Source organism: Salmo trutta, chromosome 9 (assembly GCF_901001165.1).
Source record: "Salmo trutta chromosome 9, fSalTru1.1, whole genome shotgun sequence".
NCBI classification, from domain to species: Eukaryota; Metazoa; Chordata; class Actinopteri; order Salmoniformes; family Salmonidae; genus Salmo; species Salmo trutta.
Genome location: NC_042965.1, coordinates 24,764,421 through 24,783,773, shown reverse-complemented (window position 1 = coordinate 24,783,773; position 19,353 = coordinate 24,764,421). Strand labels below are relative to the sequence as shown.

At 43.8% G+C, this 19,353-nt stretch overlaps 1 protein-coding gene across 2 annotated transcripts in view; it reads right to left on the bottom strand.

Annotated features, from left to right (window-relative positions):
• LOC115200273 (ras GTPase-activating-like protein IQGAP1) overlaps positions 1 to 19,353 on the bottom strand; it is a 73,414-nt gene that overhangs the window by 6,427 nt on the left and 47,634 nt on the right. For both annotated transcript variants that reach the window (XM_029763209.1, XM_029763210.1), the window contains exons 16-32: positions 17,518 to 17,608; positions 17,187 to 17,354; positions 16,790 to 16,935; positions 16,415 to 16,585; positions 16,163 to 16,246; positions 15,943 to 16,014; positions 15,751 to 15,820; positions 15,370 to 15,578; positions 14,926 to 15,069; positions 14,637 to 14,800; positions 14,143 to 14,367; positions 12,755 to 12,895; positions 12,240 to 12,324; positions 11,791 to 12,023; positions 9,978 to 10,110; positions 8,587 to 8,689; positions 4,884 to 5,025 (exon numbers count right to left, since the gene is read on the bottom strand). In XM_029763209.1, coding sequence (XP_029619069.1) covers positions 4,884 to 5,025; positions 8,587 to 8,689; positions 9,978 to 10,110; positions 11,791 to 12,023; positions 12,240 to 12,324; positions 12,755 to 12,895; positions 14,143 to 14,367; positions 14,637 to 14,800; positions 14,926 to 15,069; positions 15,370 to 15,578; positions 15,751 to 15,820; positions 15,943 to 16,014; positions 16,163 to 16,246; positions 16,415 to 16,585; positions 16,790 to 16,935; positions 17,187 to 17,354; positions 17,518 to 17,608 — 2,381 coding nt within the window. The remainder of the gene's footprint in view (positions 1 to 4,883; positions 5,026 to 8,586; positions 8,690 to 9,977; positions 10,111 to 11,790; positions 12,024 to 12,239; positions 12,325 to 12,754; positions 12,896 to 14,142; positions 14,368 to 14,636; positions 14,801 to 14,925; positions 15,070 to 15,369; positions 15,579 to 15,750; positions 15,821 to 15,942; positions 16,015 to 16,162; positions 16,247 to 16,414; positions 16,586 to 16,789; positions 16,936 to 17,186; positions 17,355 to 17,517; positions 17,609 to 19,353) is intronic.

Here is a 19,353-nt window from a genome sequence, read left to right as displayed (position 1 = left end):
ACGCGCCAATGTAAAAAGCTGTTTTTGGATATAAATATGAACTTGATTGAACAAAAAATACATGTATTGTATAACATATGGTTGCTTGGAAAATGGCTGTGGTTATTTTGGTCTATGCACTCTCCTAACATAATCTAATGTTTTGCTTTCGCTGTAAAGTCTTTTTGAAATCGGACAATGTGGTTGGATTAAGGAGAAGTGGATCTTTAAAATGGTGTAAAATAGTCGTATGTTTGAAAAATTGAAATTATTGGATTTTTTAGGTTTTTGTATTTCGCGCCACGCTGTTCCATTGGATATTGGCTAGCGGAATGTCTGTCCTCAACAGGTTTTAAGACACTAACAGCTTACAGACGGTAGGCAATTAAGGTCACAGTTATGAAAACTTAGGAGACTAAAGAGGCCTTTCTACTGACTCTGAAAAACACCAAAAGAAAGATGCCCAGGGTCCCTGCTCATCTGCGTGAATGTGCCTTAGGCATGCTGCAAGGAGGCATGAGGACTGCAGATGTGACCAGGGCAATAAATTGCAGTGTCCGTACTGTGAGACGCCTAAGACAGCGCTACAGGGAGACAGGACAGACAGCTGATCGTCCTCGCAGTGGCAGACCACGTGTAACAACACCTGCACAAGATCGATACATCCGAACATCACACCTGCGGGAGAGGTACAGGATGGCAACAACTGCCCGAGTTACACCAGGAATGCACAAGGTCCTCACCAGACATCACCGGCAACGTCTCCTTTGGGCACAAACCCACCGTCGCTGGACTAGATTTGGATAGAAAACAGTCTGAAGTTTCTAAAACTGTTTGAATGATGTCTGAGTATAACAGAACTCATATGGCAGGCAGAAATCTGAGAAAAATCCAACCAGGAAGTGGGAAATCTGAGGGTTGTAGTTTTTTCAAGTGATTGCCTATTGCCTATACAGTGACTTAGGGTTCATTTTGCAATTCCTAAGGCTTCCACTAGATGCCAACAGTCTTTAGAACGTTGTTTCATGCTTCTACTGTGAATATTGAGCGAACGAGAGGGCCTGGAGTCAGATGACTGAGAGAATGACATGAGCTCAGAGGCGCGCACTCACGTGAGTGTGAGCTGTGTTCCTTTTCTTTTCTGAAGACATTGGAATTGTCCGGTTCCTTTTCTTTTCTGAAGACATTGGAATTGTCCGGTTGGAATATTACTGAAGATTTATGTTTAAAACATGCTAAAGATTGATGCTATACATCATTTGACATATTTCTACGAATGTAAATAGGACTTTTATTGACTTTTCGTCGTGACATTTTTGCGCGCTTCCTGCACTTGGAGTAGTGGACTGAACGCGCGAACAAAAAGGAGGTATTTGGACATAAATGATGGACTTTATCGAACAAAACAGAACATTTATTGTGGACCTGGGATTCCTGGGAGTGCATTCTGATGAAGATCATCAAAGGTAAGTGAATATTTATAATATTATTTCTGAGTTTTATTGACTCCACAAAATGGCGGGTTTGGTTTCGTGTCTGAACGCTGTACTCAGATTATTGCCAAGTATTCTTTCGCTGTAAAGTTTTTTTGAAATCTGATACAGCGGTTGCATTAAGGAGAGGTGTATCTATAATTATTTGAATTACAGTTTAATATTTTATCAACGTTTATGATGAGTATTTCTGTAAATTGATGTGCTCATTCACCAGAAGTTTTGGGAGGCAAAACATTTCTGAACATTACACGCCAATGTAAAATGGGGTTTTTGGATATAAATATGAACTTTATCGAGCAAAACATACATGTATTGTGTAACATGAAGTCCTATGAGTGCCATCTGATGAAGATCGTGAAAGGTTAGTGATTAATTTTAGCTGTATTTCTGTTTTTTGTGACGCCTGTCCTTGCTTGGAAAATGGCAGTGTGGTTTTTCTTGTCAAGGTGATGTGCTAACATAATCTAATGCTATGCTTTCGCCATAAAGCCTTTTTGAAATCGGACAATGTGGTTGGATTAAGGAGTAGTCCAGCTTTAAAATGGGATATAATAGTTGTATGTTTGAGAAATTTGAATTATGAGATTTGTGCTGTTTTGAATTTGGCGCCCTGCTATTTCACTGGCTGTTGAATAGTGTGTCCCGCAGGTGGGACGGTCACGTCCCACATACCCAAGAAAGGTTAATGCAGCTGATGGCCACACCAGATACTGACTGTTACACATACACATACATACATACATACATACATACATACATACATACATACATACATACATACATACATACATACATACATACATACATACATATATATATAAATAAAAGTGTAGCTAGCTAAATACTCTCCTAGGTAAATAAATGAAACTAGCTCCAGCAGGCTAATCTTTGAGTGTGAACAGTATTACCGTATTGTATTATATGACTGGAATTACACACATCGTTCAAACCATGATAAAGCAGGGGGAGAACATGCGATTCTGGTGCAGCACAAGTTACAAGTATAGGCTAGCGAATCTGAATATAATATGGCCTATTTGTATAATTAGTAGGCTGACTCATATTACACCTTTCATAATATTTCCCTTATTGTTATTAGCCTACCTCCTCTTTCTCTATTTTTGCTTCATTCCTTCCTCACTTTCAACAGCCCGGTTGGAGTTTGCCAAAAGGCACCTAAAGACTCTCAGACAATGAGAAACAAGATTCTCTGGTCTGATGAAACCAAGATTGAACTCTTTGGCCTGAATGCCAAGCATCACGTCTGGAGGAAACCTGGCACCATCCCTACGGTGAAGCATGGTGGTGGCAGCATCATGCTGTGAGAATCTTTTCTAAGTGGCAGTTACTGGCAGACTAGTCAGGATCGAGGGAAAGATGAACGGAGCAAAGTATAGAGAAATCCTTGATGAAAACCTGCTCCAGAACGCTCAGGACCTTAGACTGGGGCAAGGTTCACCTTCCAACAGGACAACGACCCTAAGCACACAGCCAAGATAACACAGGAGTGGCTTCGGGACAAGTCTCTGAATGTTCTTTTGTGGCCCTGCCAGAGCCCGGACTTGAACATCTCTGGAGAGACCTGAAAATAGCTGTGCAGCGACTCTCCCCATCCAACCTGACAGAGCTTGAGAGGGTCTGCAGAGAAGAATAGGAGAAACTCCAAATACAGGTGTGCCAAGCTTGTAGCGTCATACCCAAGAAGACTCAAGGCTGTAATCGCTGCCAAAGGTGCTTCAACAAAGTACTGATTAAAGGGTCTGAATATTTATGTAAATGTGATATTTCACAATTTTATTTTTAATACATTTGCAAAAATTTCTAAAAACCTGTTTTTGCTTTGTCATTATGGGGTATTGTGTGTAGATTGATGAGGGAAAAAACTATTGAATCCATTGTAGAATAAGGCTATAATAGAATGTGGAAAAAGTCTACGGTTCTGAATACTTTCAGAATGCAATGCACTGTATAGGGCTATAGTCGATCTAGAACAGGATAATCTATTTTGGATAGATAAGCGTTGATGATTCATCATGTAGAGGCCGTAGAGAAGCCACATTTATACATTGCATATCATTTAACAGTTCCATATCACATCATGCTGTTCATATAAATAACTTATCGGTTTCTCACAGTTATTCATCCGGGGAAAATGGAGTGGTTTTGGGCGATAAATCCCCGAAAATCTTGGTAACCAGGTTCCCGCCCAACCCTAGCACTGACTGGGTGATTGTGTACAATATGTGGGATTAATGTAATTTTAACAAAACAGTGTAGCTGAAACATTGACCTCTTACTGGCTAGCTGTTACAGTGCGTGACTGCTGTTTTCCAAAGTCTTGTTGATTTGGTTTGAAAATAATTGGCAGTGTGTTGAGCTCTGGCTTCTCTAGGTTCTGAGGGAGAGGAAACATTTAGCTGTGTTAACACACAAACGCTTCACTGTCCCATTGCCCCATTCACTGACCCTGCAGTAGGACATGACGCCACTCAGTCACACTTCCCATTTCCTGCCCCGGTGCATGCTGGCTCGACAATGGCGAGGACCACAGTGACACACACAGAGACAGACACAACAGAGCCCTAACATGGCTTCTCACCTCAACTACTGTAGGTCAGATGAACAGAGCTGCCATGTATAGTATCATAGGTAGAGCCAGGAGTTTTTCTTGACCACATGATCAGTTGTGACTGGCTGGATTGATGTTCATGTCACAGGAAACATGATGAGTACAGTCACATCAGCAGAACAGAAACCATCTTTTAAACACACAGCCTTTTCCTCAAAGAAGCATAATACATTATCTAAAATGAGCAGGTCCATGAGCAAGATAACCCTGGCCACTAAACCTCTTCCTGGCAGGATAGGAAGTGATAGTGGAGCAGGAAAGAGCACATAGAGCTGTCACTGAGCGATAGCCACTGTGGTTATTTATGTATGTACCTACTAGAACATCTATAGAACAGTTTGTGGTCATACCACACCCTAGGTGCTGGGCTAATGAAACTTGAAAAGCACAGAAAGGCCGGCACACTGAATATGCTCATACTTACCACCTTTATTGACAACGTTTCGATCCACAAGGATCTTTGTCAGGTCACGACGCTGTCAATAAAAGTGGTAATTGGGAGCATATTCAGTGTGCCAGCTTTTCTGTTATTTTCAAACCTACTGGAACGTCAAACACATTTTAACTGTTTCTTCTGGCTTCTTTGGCTCGCTCAGTACAAAACCTCTCACTGTGCAGTCCTCCCATGTGTGTGTTTAACTTTATGGGGATTTTAATGGGCTTCCATAATGGAGAATAAATAATGAGTAGATTGTTCATAGCAATATGTCTCAAATGGAACCCTATTTCCTATGTTTTAGTGCAATAGGGTGCCATTTGGGACTAATCCAGTGTCTTACTTCATCATCAGGCCTTTCGTGTCCTTGTCATCGCCCTCCAGCAGCTCAAACTTGTTAGTGAGGCTGAGGGAGATCTGAGTCTTTGCCAGCTGACTCAGGGTGCTCTCCTTGTTGGGGTTGTTAGGATCCACCACCCCTTCACCTGAAAAACAGAGAAATATATGTTTAGCTATCCCTGCAGGCTGGTTCCTGGTATGAGAGCTAATGTGTACTTTTGTCAGTCCTAGTGGAGAACCAAAAACCCCCAAAATAGTTAAACAAATCAAAATATATTTTAGATTTTTCAAAGTAGACACCTTTTGCCTTGACAGCTTTGCACACTTTTGCATTCTCTCAACCAGCTTCACCTGGAATGCTTTTCCAACAGTCTTGAAGGAGTTCCAACATATACCGAGCGCTTGTTGGCTGCTTTTCCTTCTCTCTATGAACCAACTCATCCCAAACCATCTCAATTGGGTTGAGGTCGGGTCATCTGATGGAGCACTCCATCACTCTCCTTCTTGGTCGAATAGCCCTTACATAGCTTGAAAGTGTGTTAGGTCATTGTTCTGTTGAAAAACTAATGATAGTCCCACTAAGCGCAAACCAGATGGGATGGCGTATCGCTGCAGAATGCTGTGGTAGCCATGCTGGTTAAGTGCGCAGAGAATTCTAAATAAAATCACTGACAGTGTCACCAGCAAAGCACTCCCACACCAGCACACCTCCTCTTCCATGTTTCACGGTGGGAACTACACATGCGGAGATAATCCGTTCTTCTACTCTGCATCTCACAAAGACATGACGGTTGGAACGAAAAATCTCAAATTTGGACTCATCAGACCAAAGGACAGATTTCCACCAGTCTAATGTCCATTGCTTGTGTTTCTTGGCCCAAGCAAGTCTTTTCTTCTTATTGGTGTCCTTTAGTAGTGGTTTGTTTGCAGCAATTCGACCATGAAGGCCTGATTCACGCAGTCTTCTCTGAACAGTTGATGTTGTGATGTGTCTGTTAGTTGGACTTTGAAGCATTTATTTGGGCAGCATTTTCTGAGGCTGGTAACTCTAATGAACTTATCCTCTGCACCAGAGGTAACTCTGGGTTTTCCTTTCCTGTGGCGGTCCTCATGAGAGCCAGTTTCATCATAGCGCTTGATGGTTTTTGCGACTGCACTTGAAGAAACTTTAAAAGTTCTTGACATTTTCCGAATTGAGTGACCTTCATGTCTTAAAGTAATGGTAGTCCCATAGGGCGGCGCACAATTGGCTCAGCGTTGTCCAGGTTAGCAGGTCATTGTAAAATAATAATTTGTTCTTAACTGACTTGCCTAGTTAAATAAAAGTTAAATAAATAAAAATAGACTGTCGTTTGTCTTTGCTTATTTAAGCTGTTCTTGACATAATATAGACTTAGACTTTTACCAAATTGGGCTATCTTCTGTATACCACCCCTACCTTGTCACAACACAACTGATTAGTTCAAGAGCATTAAGAAGGAAAGAAATTCCACAAATTCACTTTTAACAAGGACACCAACCTCTTGAGGATACAATCCCGATCACGGGATTGGTTGGACAACAACCAGTGAGATAGCACGGCGCGATATTCAAAACAAAATAATCTCAAAATTAAAATTCAAGTATTATACGGCATTTTAAAGATACTCTACTCGTTAATCCAATCACATTGTCCGATTTCAAAAAGGCTTTACGGTGAAAGCAAAACATTCGATTATTTTAGCATAGCACCTCAGCAAAAAAAAAAAAAAAAAGCCATTTTCCAAGCACGATAGCCATCACAAAACCAGATATACAGCTAAAATTAAGCACTAACCTTTGACAATCTTCATCAGATGACACTCCTAGGACATCATGTTAGACAATACATGCATTTTTTGTTCGATCAAGTTTATATTTATATCCAAAAACCCAATTTTTACATTGGCGCGTGACGTTCAGAAAATGTTTTCTCCCCATAACTGCTGGTGAATAGGCACATTTAATTTACGGAAGAACTCATAAAGATTGAAAAAATGTATAACAATTATTTAAAGAATTGGAGATAATCTACTCCTTTATGCAACCACTGTCAGATTTCAAAATAACATTACGGAAAAAGCACATTGTTCAATATTCTGAGTACAGAACTTAGCCTTCAATGCTAAGCTATACAGTTAGCCTACAACCACGGCGTCGACAAATCTCTAACAATATGTTTGAAATATTTACTTACCTTTACTGATCTTCGGCGGAATGCACTCTGATGGGCACCCACTTCCACAAGAAATGTTCATTTGTTCTGCAAAGTCCATCATTTATGTCCAAATATGTCCGTTTTGTTGACCCATCCAGAACACTTTACAATGCCATGTGGCGTGGACGCAAATCCATAGACGAAATGTTCAAAGTTCCATTACCGTTTGTAGAAACACGTCAAACGATGTTTACAATCAATCCTTTAGGGTATTTTTTAACGTAAAATTCCGATAATTTTACAACCGGGCAATAGCTATTCATCCCAGAAGAAAAATATAAAAACGATGACGTCACACATCATAAGACACCTCTCCTCAGACTGGCCAATGATTGACTGAGCCAAAATGATCTGCCCGGTAACAGCTGACGGTTGAAACCAGTTCCTAAAGATTGTTGACAGCCAACGTATGACGTTAATCCTATGTCACTGTAGTTTTTCAAGGGATTCAAAACAAAAACTACATTTCTAAATTCTCCCACTTCCTAATCCAAATTTTCTCAGGTTTTTTGCCTGCCATATGAGTTCTGTTATACTCACAGACACCATTCAAACAGTTTTAGAAACGTCAGAGTGTTTTCTATTCAAATCTACTAATAATATGCATATTCTATTTTCTGGGCCAGAGTAGTAACCTGTTTAAATTGGGTACGTTTTTCATCCGGCCGTGAAAATACTGCCCCCTAGCCCCTAGAGGTTAATTAAAATGCATTCCAGGTGACTATCTCATGAAGCTGGTTGGGAGAATGAGTGTGAGTGTGCAAAGCTGTCATCAAGGCAAAGGGTGGCTACTTTTAAGAATCTCAAATATAAAATATATTATTTGTTTAACACTTTTTGGGGTACCACATGATTCCATATGCATTATTTCATAGCTTTGATGTCCTCACTAATATTCTACAATGTAGAAATGAAGAAAAACCCTGGAATGAGTAGATGTGTCCAAACTTTTGACTGGTACTGTATAACGTTGGGTGTCTGGGAGGCAGGGATGAAGGTGAACTGAGGGGTGTAGGAGGTATAGTGTGGGGGTGTAGGAAGCAGTGTGGGTGGTGAAAGAAGCAGGGCGAGGGGTGTAGGAAGCAGGGCGAGGGGTGTAGGAAGCAGGGCGAGGGGTGTAGGAAGCAGGGCGAGGGGTGTAGGAAGCAGGGCGAGGGGTGTGAGAAGCAGGGCGAGGGGTGTGAGAAGCAGGGCGAGGGGTGTGAGAAGCAGGGCGAGGGGTGTGAGAAGCAGGGCGAGGGGTGTGAGAAGCAGGGCGAGGGGTGTGAGAAGCAGGGCGAGGGGTGTGAGAAGCAGGGCGAGGGGTGTAGGAAGCAGGGCGAGGGGTGTAGGAAGCAGGGCGAGGGGTGTAGGAAGCAGGGCGAGGGGTGTAGGAAGCAGGGCGAGGGGTGTAGGAAGCAGGGTGAGGGGTGTAGGAAGCAGGGTGAGGGGTGTAGGAAGCAGGGTGAGGGTGTAGGGGTGTCTGTGGTACCCAGCAGTGCCTCCACATCAGGCATGGCCCCGAGGTCCTGCAACAGCTCATGCAGCAGGTCGTTGTGGTCGGGGGAGATTGCTTCCAAGTGCTCCAACACTAGCTAGGACACACACACAGAACACCACAAAGGTGGATTATGTCAGACACACACTCCTCCAAGACTAGGCCTCTCCAGCCCACACTGTATGTATGCTGTGTGTGATAACAGTTTGATGTTCGCCCTGTCTTTATAGACAGGGCGACACACACACAGACACGCAGTAATAAACAAAGAATACTATTTACAGTAAAGTCTCAATACATGAACGAAATACATCCAAGGAGGATGAGATGAATGGAGGAAAGGACAGATAGATGATCCCCTCTTAGACCCCCTCCTAGCACAGCTCTGCAGTAATACCAAGCTCAGCCCTCTCTTCCTCCTTACGTGGAGATTGATAATGACAGGACGTTCATTGCCTTCCTATGGCAATGGACACAGCTGTGCTAGGAGGGGGTCATCCATCCGTCCCTTCCTCCATTCACCTCATCCTCCTTGGGGATGCATTTCGTTCATGTATTGAGACTTTACTGTAAAATATAGTATTCTCTGTTTATTACTGTATGTGTGTGTGTGTGTGTGTGTGTGTGTGTGTGTGTGTGTGTGTGTGTGTGTGTGCGCATGTCAAAGTTGCAGTAAGGAAATCCTAAACTCTGTAACTGCAAGATAAAAGCTGAGCATGTCTGTCAGTTGGGTATAATGCACGTCATGTCCATTGTTGTGCTTGTAAGCCATGTGGGTGAGGTGAGCAGAGAGTGAAACTAACAACGGCAAAAAGGATGTCAACATCTGACACATTTGGCTATGAGAACCTCTGATGTCCTCCTTTATGTCCTCCCTGTCACCATCACCCCTCTCATACCCAGGAGATGGAGAGGGACTAGAAGAGAGGGGGAAGGAAAAGGAGAGAGAGAGATGGGAAGAGGGAGACTAGAAGAGAGGGGGAAGGAAAAGGACAGAGAGAGATGGGAAGAGGGAGACTAGAAGAGAGGGGCAAGGAATAGGAGAGAGCGATGGGAAGAGGGAGACTAGAAGAGAGGGGGAAGGAAAAGGAGAGAGAAAGATGGGAAGAGGGAGACTAGAAGAGAGGGGGAAGGAAAAGGAGAGAGCGATGGGAAGAGGGAGACTAGAAGAGAGGGGCAAGGAAAAGGAGAGAAAGAGATGGGAAGAGGGAGACTAGAAGAGAGGGGCAAGGAATAGGAGAGAGTACAAGGTCTTGTCCCAAATGGCACTTTATTCCCTATATAGGGCACTACTTTTAACCAGGGCCCATAGCGCTCTGGCCAAATGTAGTGCACTATAAAGGGAATAGGGTGCCATTTGGGATGCACAGACAGTCTGGGCTTACCGAATGTGTGTTGATGATCTCATCTATAGAGATGTAGATGACAGGCTTGCACAGAGTCACCATGTCAGAGTACTCATCCACGTTAAACTTCTCCTCCGGCTCAGGGACGTCACACGCTGCCTGGAAAAACACCCTGAAAGACAGGATCAAAGCATTCTGTTGGTTTTTTACCTCACCAGGAAGATTACTGGACAAAAAGGGTAGTAGTAAAATCATTCACCATCTCTGATGAAACACTATTTATACAAAAGTATGTGGAATCGACTATTTTAGCCACACCCGTTGCTGACAGGTGTATAAAATCGAGCACACCGCCATGCAATCTCCATAGACAAACATTGGCAGTGGAAGAGCTCAGTGACTTTCAATGTGACACCATCATAGGATGCCACCTGGACGACTCCACATCACTAAGGGAACCATGAATTCTGAGTCAAACCAGGAGATTCTTGAACAGAACGTCAGGCCATCAGTCAAAATGGGTCTTCTATCAAGACAACAACCCAAAGCATTCAAGCAAATCTACCAAAGAATGGCTCCGGAGAAAGAAAATTTGTGTTTTGGATTGGCCAAGTCAAAGTCCTGACCTAAATCCAATCGAGATGCTGTGGCTGGACCTGAAGCGGGCAGTTCATGCCAGACACCCCTCAAACCTCACTCAATTAGCTGAGTTCTGTAAGGAGGAGTGGACAAAAATCCCTCGAAACAGATGTCAGAGACTGATTACTGGCTATAGGAGACATTTACTCCAAGTTATCGCTGCTAATCGAGGTGCCAAAAGCTATTGATTGAAGGGGTTCACATTTCTGCACACATCAAAGTTTCTGTTAAATAAAGGAAATATCATTTATTTTGTGTCTGTCATTTACTTGGAATGTATTTATTACGAATTGGAGTTTAGATAAGGATTTTATGTTTATTTTAATATTTTATAGCAAAAGAATGACCAGCCCTGTAGGATTCACATACTTTCAAGCAGCACTGTATGTAGAGACTAGCATGGTGTTGAAGATACTGAGTGAGGTTGAGAAGTGGCAGAACTTCCCTTTAAAGACAAAACATATCCTGTGTAATTACGGTTTTGTCTTTGCTTTTTTAGTAGCGGCTGGAGTTCAAACTGATTTCCAGTAAAGATAAGTCAATAATGTAAGAGGTCAGGGCAGAGAATTCAGGGAACACAACCCTTTGTCCCTTTCTCGCTCTGTCTGTGTGGTATTGCGTTTTAGTGAAGACACATTGCTGACACTGCACTTTCACACAAAGACACTTCCTCTTTCTCCTGGCTCACCTCTGCTCCCATGTCAACTTAACCCTGCCCTGACCTCCCTAGCGTTTATCGGTAAAGCCCGCTCTTTTTCTTATCTCATCCCCTTCTGCTTTATTAGATGGCACATTCCTCTATACATGGCAGTCTCAGGAGCAGTTCTACTCAGAGTGAATTTAACATTTAAAAACATGGTGACAGTTTTAGTCCTACAGAGGTCTGCTAGCCAACAGCTCTTTTGGGGCAGCGGTTCTGTTTGTTCACGAGCGTCGGCCTGAGCCAGACACTACAGAGGTTCACACATCTTTCCATAATAAGGATCGGATGCACAGCTTCGAGATTTGAGGGAATTTATAGATCAAATAAATATCGATAAAGTGCCGCAGTCAACAGTCTGCGCAGCACATAGCGCAGACAAAGGCCAACCCTTGTGAATAAGCACTTTTTTTTATCTCGGAACGGGCCTGCAGATAGAAAACTATAACTCCCAGACCCATCTTAACAGAACCTCAGCCAAAAGGCTTGGGAGTTGTAGATATTTACTCTCACCTGAACTTCTGGTAGGTCTGGGAGATGTAGTTGTTCATGGGGGTCATGTGGGCATTCTCTCCCTCGAACAGCTTGTTGGCGGCGGCGTGCTGCAGCATCTTTGCCACGGAGCCCAGGTTACGACGCTGGTCAGAGTGGAGCTGACCTCCGGCTGACATGTCTATGATGTCGAAGCCGTCCGGAGCCACTATGGCTGGGTTCATATAGCGGTAGTACAGCAGGTTCCCTACAATCTGACAGCCGACACACACACACACTCAGTTAAACATAGCTTCATGGCATCACAAAGCGCTGTCATAAAGACCTGTATTAATCAGTACAAACTGGAGTTTCTGAATATCTGCATGGGGACTACAGTGTCAGGGAACACTAAAGGAACTTGATATTACCAAACCAATATCAGCAACATAAACGAAAGGTGTATGAATGGCAAAGGAGAGAACATTCACCTTCAACAACTCATCCTCTGTAGCATCTGGGAACTTTTCATGAAGTGAATTTTTCAGGACCTTTGCAACGTACCTCATGCCATAGCTACATGCACAACAACACAAAACATGGACAAGATGTGAAACCAGCATGCATTCAAAATATACACAACATAGTGAATTGATGCACGAATGATGGGGCGCATCAACATAAAATGCAGGGGACCATGACCATTTCAGAAAATGAGGGGTGTATTTTGGTCTGTTGAATAAAATAACTGTGGTGCCCCCCTGTGGAGTATACTGAGCACTGCAGAGTGGGGATTCAACAGTTGTCTAAACCAGTAGCTTTGTAACATGGATGGGTTGTAACCCTCTGGCCTCTAAGCACTGTTTTGTCTACCCTTCCACTAACACACCACTGGGGTTGCCTCCCAAATGGAACACTATGCCCTTTGTAGCGCACTACTTTTGACCAGGGCAGGGAAGGAAAAAGGACGCATTTTTTAAGAATTCCAACCAGGCCTTAGACTTACGGGATGTTGTCCAGTGACGACACGATGGAGTTGAGCACTTTGTCTGTGGCTGTCCGCAGCGCCCGACTGGAGGACTCCAGCTTGGCACGTACTTCCTCGTGTGACATGGCCTGGTCCGGGGTCACCTCGTAAGGCAGTTTACTGAGAGAGGTAGGACAACATTGAGGTCAGTGTATGTTTGTGTGAGTGTACGCATGTGTGATTGTATGTGTCTGTGTGCAGTGGTAGAAAAAGTATGAGTAAAAAATGTAGATACCTTAATAGAAAGTTACTCAAGTAAAAGTGAAAGTCACCCAGTAAAATACTACTGGAGTAAAAGTCTAAAAGTATTTGGTTATAAATATACTTAAGTATCAAAAGTAAATTGAATTATTAAAATATACTTAAGTATCAAAAGTAAAAGTATAAATCATTTCAAATTCCTTATATTAAGCAAAGCGGACGGCACCATGTTCTTGTTTTTAAAATGTACAGATAGCCAGGGGCACACTCCCACACTCAGATATTATTTACAGATAGCCAGGGGCACACTCCCACACTCAGATATTATTTACAGATAGCCAGGGGCACACTCCCACACTCAGATATTATTTACAGATAGCCAGGGGCACACTCCCACACTCAGATATTATTTACAGATAGCCAGGGGCACACTCCCACACTCAGATATTATTTACAGATAGCCAGGGGCACACTCCCACACTCAGATATTATTTACAGATAGCCAGGGGCACACTCCCACACTCAGATATTATTTACAGATAGCCAGGGGCACACTCCCACACTCAGATATTATTTACAGATAGCCAGGGGCACATTCCCACACTCAGATATTATTTACAGATAGCCAGGGGCACACTCCCACACTCAGATATTATTTACAGATAGCCAGGGGCACACTCCCACACTCAGATATTATTTACAGATAGCCAGGGGCACATTCCCACACTCAGATATTATTTACAGATAGCCAGGGGCACATTCCCACACTCAGATATTATTTACAGATAGCCAGGGGCACACTCCCACACTCAGACATTATTTACAGATAGCCAGGGGCACACTCCCACACTCAGATATTATTTACAAAAGATGCATTTGTGTTTAGTGAGTCCGCCAGACCATAGGCAGTAGGGATGACCACGTGTTCTCTTGATAAGTGCGTGAATTTCACAATTTTCTTGTTCTGCTAAGCATTCAAAAGGTAAGTACTTTGGGTTGTCAGGGAAAATGTATGGAGTAAAAAGTTGTCAAAAATTACAATTTTCTTTAGGAATGTAGTGAAGTAAAAGTTGCCAAAAATATAAATAGTAAAGTACAGACCCCAAAAAACTACTTAAGTAGTACTTTAAAGTATTTTTACACAACTGTCTGTGTGTGTGCCCCACCTGGCCTCTCCAGTGTTGGTCTCCAGCTGGTTGACCCAAGCCTTGTACACTTCCACAGGGTTGGTGTTGATGCCCAGGCCCTTGTCCTCGATGATCTCCTTGACCACAGGTGCCAGCAGCTGCCTCAGCGTGTTGTGACCACGGGCTCCACGGTTGAAGCTCACCACCATCTTGATGACCGTGGGGTTCCCAGTCACGATGTCCTGGATCTGATCCACCTTGGACCTGAGGGAGAGCAAGAGAGACACATTTTATCATGCAACCATATTATTCCTTTATATTCAGGAAACATCAGACAACTTATATATAATACTGTATATGATTGAGAGGATCCTTGAGTTATGAAGTAGGAGGTCATGTGGATTACTGTCTGTTGCACTCAACAGTGCTACTGTACATCGTTGCCTTATCATGAGTGCAAATAAATAATAGACCATCTGTAGTAACTGTATAAGGGAGGTGTACGATTTGGGACAGGTGAAAGTTCCACTCACTTGATCTCCTCCTCCAGAGCGGTCTTAAAGAGTTTGAGCAGCAGGTACTCCTCTCTCTGGTTGGAGGCGTAGTTATACAGGGTGAAGATCACTGTGTCCATGAACTTAGTAGACTTGTTCTGGGGCATCTGGAAGATCAACTTGGCCAGGTATGAAGGGTTGGTCTGTGGAGAGGAGATTGAGGTAAAAGTGTGTGTGTGTGTGTGTGTGTGTGTGTGTGTGTGTGTGTGTGTGTGTGTGTGAATGCGTGTGTGCGTGTGTCTTAGTGTGTTCTGTGTTTCGAACTCACCTGCAGCAGGTAGAAGAGGTGCTGGTAAGCCTCTAGTTTCTTCCTCTTGTCTTTGCTCAGTGCCTTGATGCCTTGCCTGTCCCCTGCAGCCAGCTCTTCTTTACTCTTCTTCACCGTCAGCTTCTTACTATGGGAAACCACATCCTGGGAAGATGGACAGTAGGCAGCATGAAAAAAGCCCTGCTCTCCTATACAGTTGTGTTAGATCAGTGATAACTTTAAGAAAGACAGGGAAGAGGAATGCATTAACCAAGTATCTGAGCAGGCCTATGACTATTGTAGACTAAGCGCTATCTCCAGAAACAGTTGTTATCAGCAGCATAAGGGGAATGGCTCTGGAAACTGTAGCAGGACTGCTGTGAATAAGCATCGTTTCTCAGCTGTGTTGAAAAGCACTGTTTTGTCAGTCGTGTTCCCTCGGTGTGTAAAACTATAAAATGTCACCTGTAGGGTGATCCTGTTCTTGACTAGCAGGCCAATCTTAATGTCCATCAGGTTGAGGTCTTTCTCCATCTGCTGATTGGACCGGATCTTAGTGACCACTTCCTCCCTAAGCCGTGTCACTTCCTGTTCTTCCAGCAGGTCCAGGCTGCTCTGCTCCAGCAGGTGTACAAACTTACGCACCACCGACAGAGGAGGGTCCTGAGCCCCGGCTACAGGGCAGACACACAGACAGACAAAGAGAAAGATGGACACAGACAGACATAAAAGCATTAAAAAGATGAACATTGCAATTGTATCGGAGAGGTTCAGGTAGTTCCTTCTCTGTCTGAAACTGTGACTTCTTTAAAAATGTGTGACGTATTAAATGCTGTCCGAACTCACTGAGTGTTCTGTAGTCTTCTCTGGCTTTGTTAGCCTTGAGGAAAGCCTGGATCTTCACTATGTCTTTCTCCTGAACATACAAACAAGACAGAAGGTAATCAAGCTTCAGCAAATATCACTGATGAATAATATGATATAATATGAATACATGACATAACTCCTTATTTGTAATGTAGGTGCTTTGTTACTCACATGGTCTTTGAAATACTGCAGTCTTTGAGAGTATTTACTTTTGGCTCTCCACATTTTAACAAACGACTGAAGCTGGACCAGGAAGAATACAACAATGTCAGCAACGGGTAACTGTGTTTTAATTTGAGATGAGTCTCCTGAAAATTGATACTTGCTTTTTCACCATTTCAAATTAATGTTCTCTCTTACCAATAATGCTCACAGCCCCAAAACTCATTACCTTGACGACAGTCCCCACGTTGCTTTGTAGTACATTCATTCGGTCTTTGTATATCTTCCTCTGTTTATAGCCCTTCCAGGAGGCCTATATATAAACATGAGGAAATCAAAACCAGAACCAGCTCTGTCCATGTGTGTTTACAGCATTTGTGAGTAAACTACAAAAGCAGTACGTGAATGTTAACTGTAGATATTACATTTGTGTTTGACTTAATAAACCGGTCGGTGTAGAACATATGACACAGTATAGTACCTGTAGTCGGACCACGTGTGGTTCTTGTTGCCGTAGGAAGTCCAGTCTCTGGGCGTGAGCTCTCCTCACCAGGTAACCTCTAACCCGAGCCTGTAGCTGAGTTACCAGGGCCTCGTTGGCCAACCATAACTGCTCCCTGTTATACTCCGCTGTCACACTTCCAACCACACTCTGACCAGGGGACACACACATGAATACACTTCTAGTGTTGTAATGCATTATACATGACTTATAACATGTTACGTGGTCTATGGTGAAGTGTAATTTAGTATGAGAATGTTATTTGTACATTGTCCCAACGTTTTAAGTAACATATTTTCATCAATAATAATGTAGAAAGGTATTTCTCCAACATACAAGCAGGTGTGTATGTACCTGTATTTCCTCTCTGCTGAGCTGTGTGCTGTTGTGTGTGAAGTCCTCTGGCTCCTCCCAGGTTCCCTCTCTGTTCTCCAGATTGTAGTAGTAGTCATAACCTCTCTTGATCTGGTGTTTCACCCACACACTCTCACTGCTGCCTGCTGCAGAGGAAACAACACGTCATACATTTAGGGAGGAATCCTGAACAGGGATGAATCCTAACCTGAGACCCTCCTAATTTCCAGCATTTGAAGTTACACGTTAAGGCAAGTTGGGAGGGTAATGTCTTGAATTGTGTGAGAGTGTCTTGACGAGAGAACAAACATCCATAAATGTTTCTTTAGTCTGTTACAGTGTAGGTGTACAAATGAGTAATAAACTGATTTATAAAGCAGATTGTATGCCAAGTTACCAGTAGTAACTTTGAGGTCCTGGCGCTGGCTCAGCTGTGTCTGGTAGGTGTCTGCACACTCAGACAGAACCCCTCTCAGCCCTGGCAGGGGTGATTGGAGGGCCTGCAGGGTGATTTGGGAGTCTCCCGCCGCCACCTCCCTGTTGATGTCTGCCACTGCTCCAGCCACTGCCACAGATGAAACACACAAAGGAACAGTTTACATTTTGGTAATTTAGCAGACATTCTTATCCAGTGGCTAGAGTTAAGACATTTGAATGGTGAAGAACTTCTAAGAACTTATTGTTAATGGTTTAGAGCATGTGGCTGTGAGTGAGCATGGTGTGCCTACATGTGAGAGCTTCCTCTTCATCTTGGTTGGCTGTGTGTATGCCTTCTTGGATCTGGTTGAGCCACAGCACAGCAGACTCATCCCCCGAGCTCTGGAGTCACAGACACACACTGAGTCAATCTCTGCTTTTCAGAGTGGTAGACCACACGAACAAAAACAAACAAAGCAATGCCAAATTCTAGCTTGAGATGTTCACACATAATTAGAACTTTGCTGTAATTTTAGCGCTTGAGTTAGGACCACAAATCTCAAGTTAGGATTGAGCCCTAACTGAATGTTCTTTTTCCAAATACTATCCAAGACAGCACATGTACAGTTGGCATTCCAAAGGAACAGCTAAATATATCATACCTGGGTTCAAATACAAAATCATTTAAAATATACTGCTCAAAAAAATAAAGGGTTACACTAAAATAACACATCCTAGATCTGAATGAATTAAATAATCTTAAATACTTTTTTCTTTACATAGTTGAATGTGCTGACAACAAAATCACACAAAAATAATCAATTGAAATCCAATTTATCAACCCATGGAGGTCTGGATTTGGAGTCACACTCAAAATTAAAGTGGAAAACCACACTACAGGCTGATCCAACTTTGATGTAATGTCCTTAAAACAAGTCAAAATGAGGCTCAGTAGTGTGTGTGGCCTCCACGTGCCTGTATGACCTCCCTACAACGCCTGGGCATGCTCCTGATGAGGTGGCGGATGGTCTCCTGAGGGATCTCCTCCCAGACCTGGACTAAAGCATCCGCCAACTCCTGGACAGTCTGTGGTGCAACGTGGCGTTGGTTGATGGAGCGAGACATGATGTCCCAGATGTGCTCAATTGGATTCAGGTCTGGGGAACGGGCGGGCCAGTCCATAGCATCAATGCCTTCCTCTTGCAGGAACTGCTGACACACTCCAGCCACATGAGTTCTAGCACTGTCATGCATTAGGAGGAACCCAGGGCCAAACGCACCAGCATATGGTCTCACAAGGGGTCTGAGGATCTCATCTCGGTACCTAATGGCAGTCAGGCTACCTCTGGCGAGCACATGGAGGGCTGTGCGGCCCCCCAAAGAAATGCCACCCCACACCATGACTGACCCACCGCCAAACCGGTCATGCTGGAGGATGTTGCAGGCAGCAGAACGTTCTCCACGGTGTCTCCAGACTCTGTCACGTCTGTCACATGTGCTCAGTGTGAACCTGCTTCATCTGTGAAGAGCACAGGGCGCCAGTGGCGAATTTGCCAATCTTGGTGTTCTCTGGCAAATGCCAAACGTCCTGCACGGTGTTGGGCTGTAAGCACAACCCCTACCTGTGGATGTCGGACCCTCATACCACCCTCATGGAGTCTGTTTCTGACCGTTTGAGCAGACACATGCACATTTGTGGCCTGCTGGAGGTCATTTTGCAGGGCTCTGGCAGTGCTCCTCTTGCTCCTCCTTGCACAAAGGCGGAGGTAGCGGTCCTGCTGCTGGGTTGTTGCCTTCCTATGGCCTCCTCCACGTCTCCTGATGTACTGGCCTGTCTCCTGGTAGCGCCTCCATGCTCTGGACACTACGCTGACAGACACAGCAAACCTCCTTGCCACAGCTCGCATTGATGTGCCATCCTGGATGAGCTGCACTACCTGAGCCACTTGTGTGGGTTGTAGACTCCGTCTCATGCTACCACTAGAGTGAAAGCACCGCCAGCATTGAAAAGTGACCAAAACATCAGCCAGGAAGCATAAGAACTGAGAAGTGGTCCGTGGTCACCACCTGCCGAACCACTCCTTTATTGGGGGTGTCTTGCTAATTGCCTATAATTTCCACCTGTTGTCTATTCCATTTGCACAACA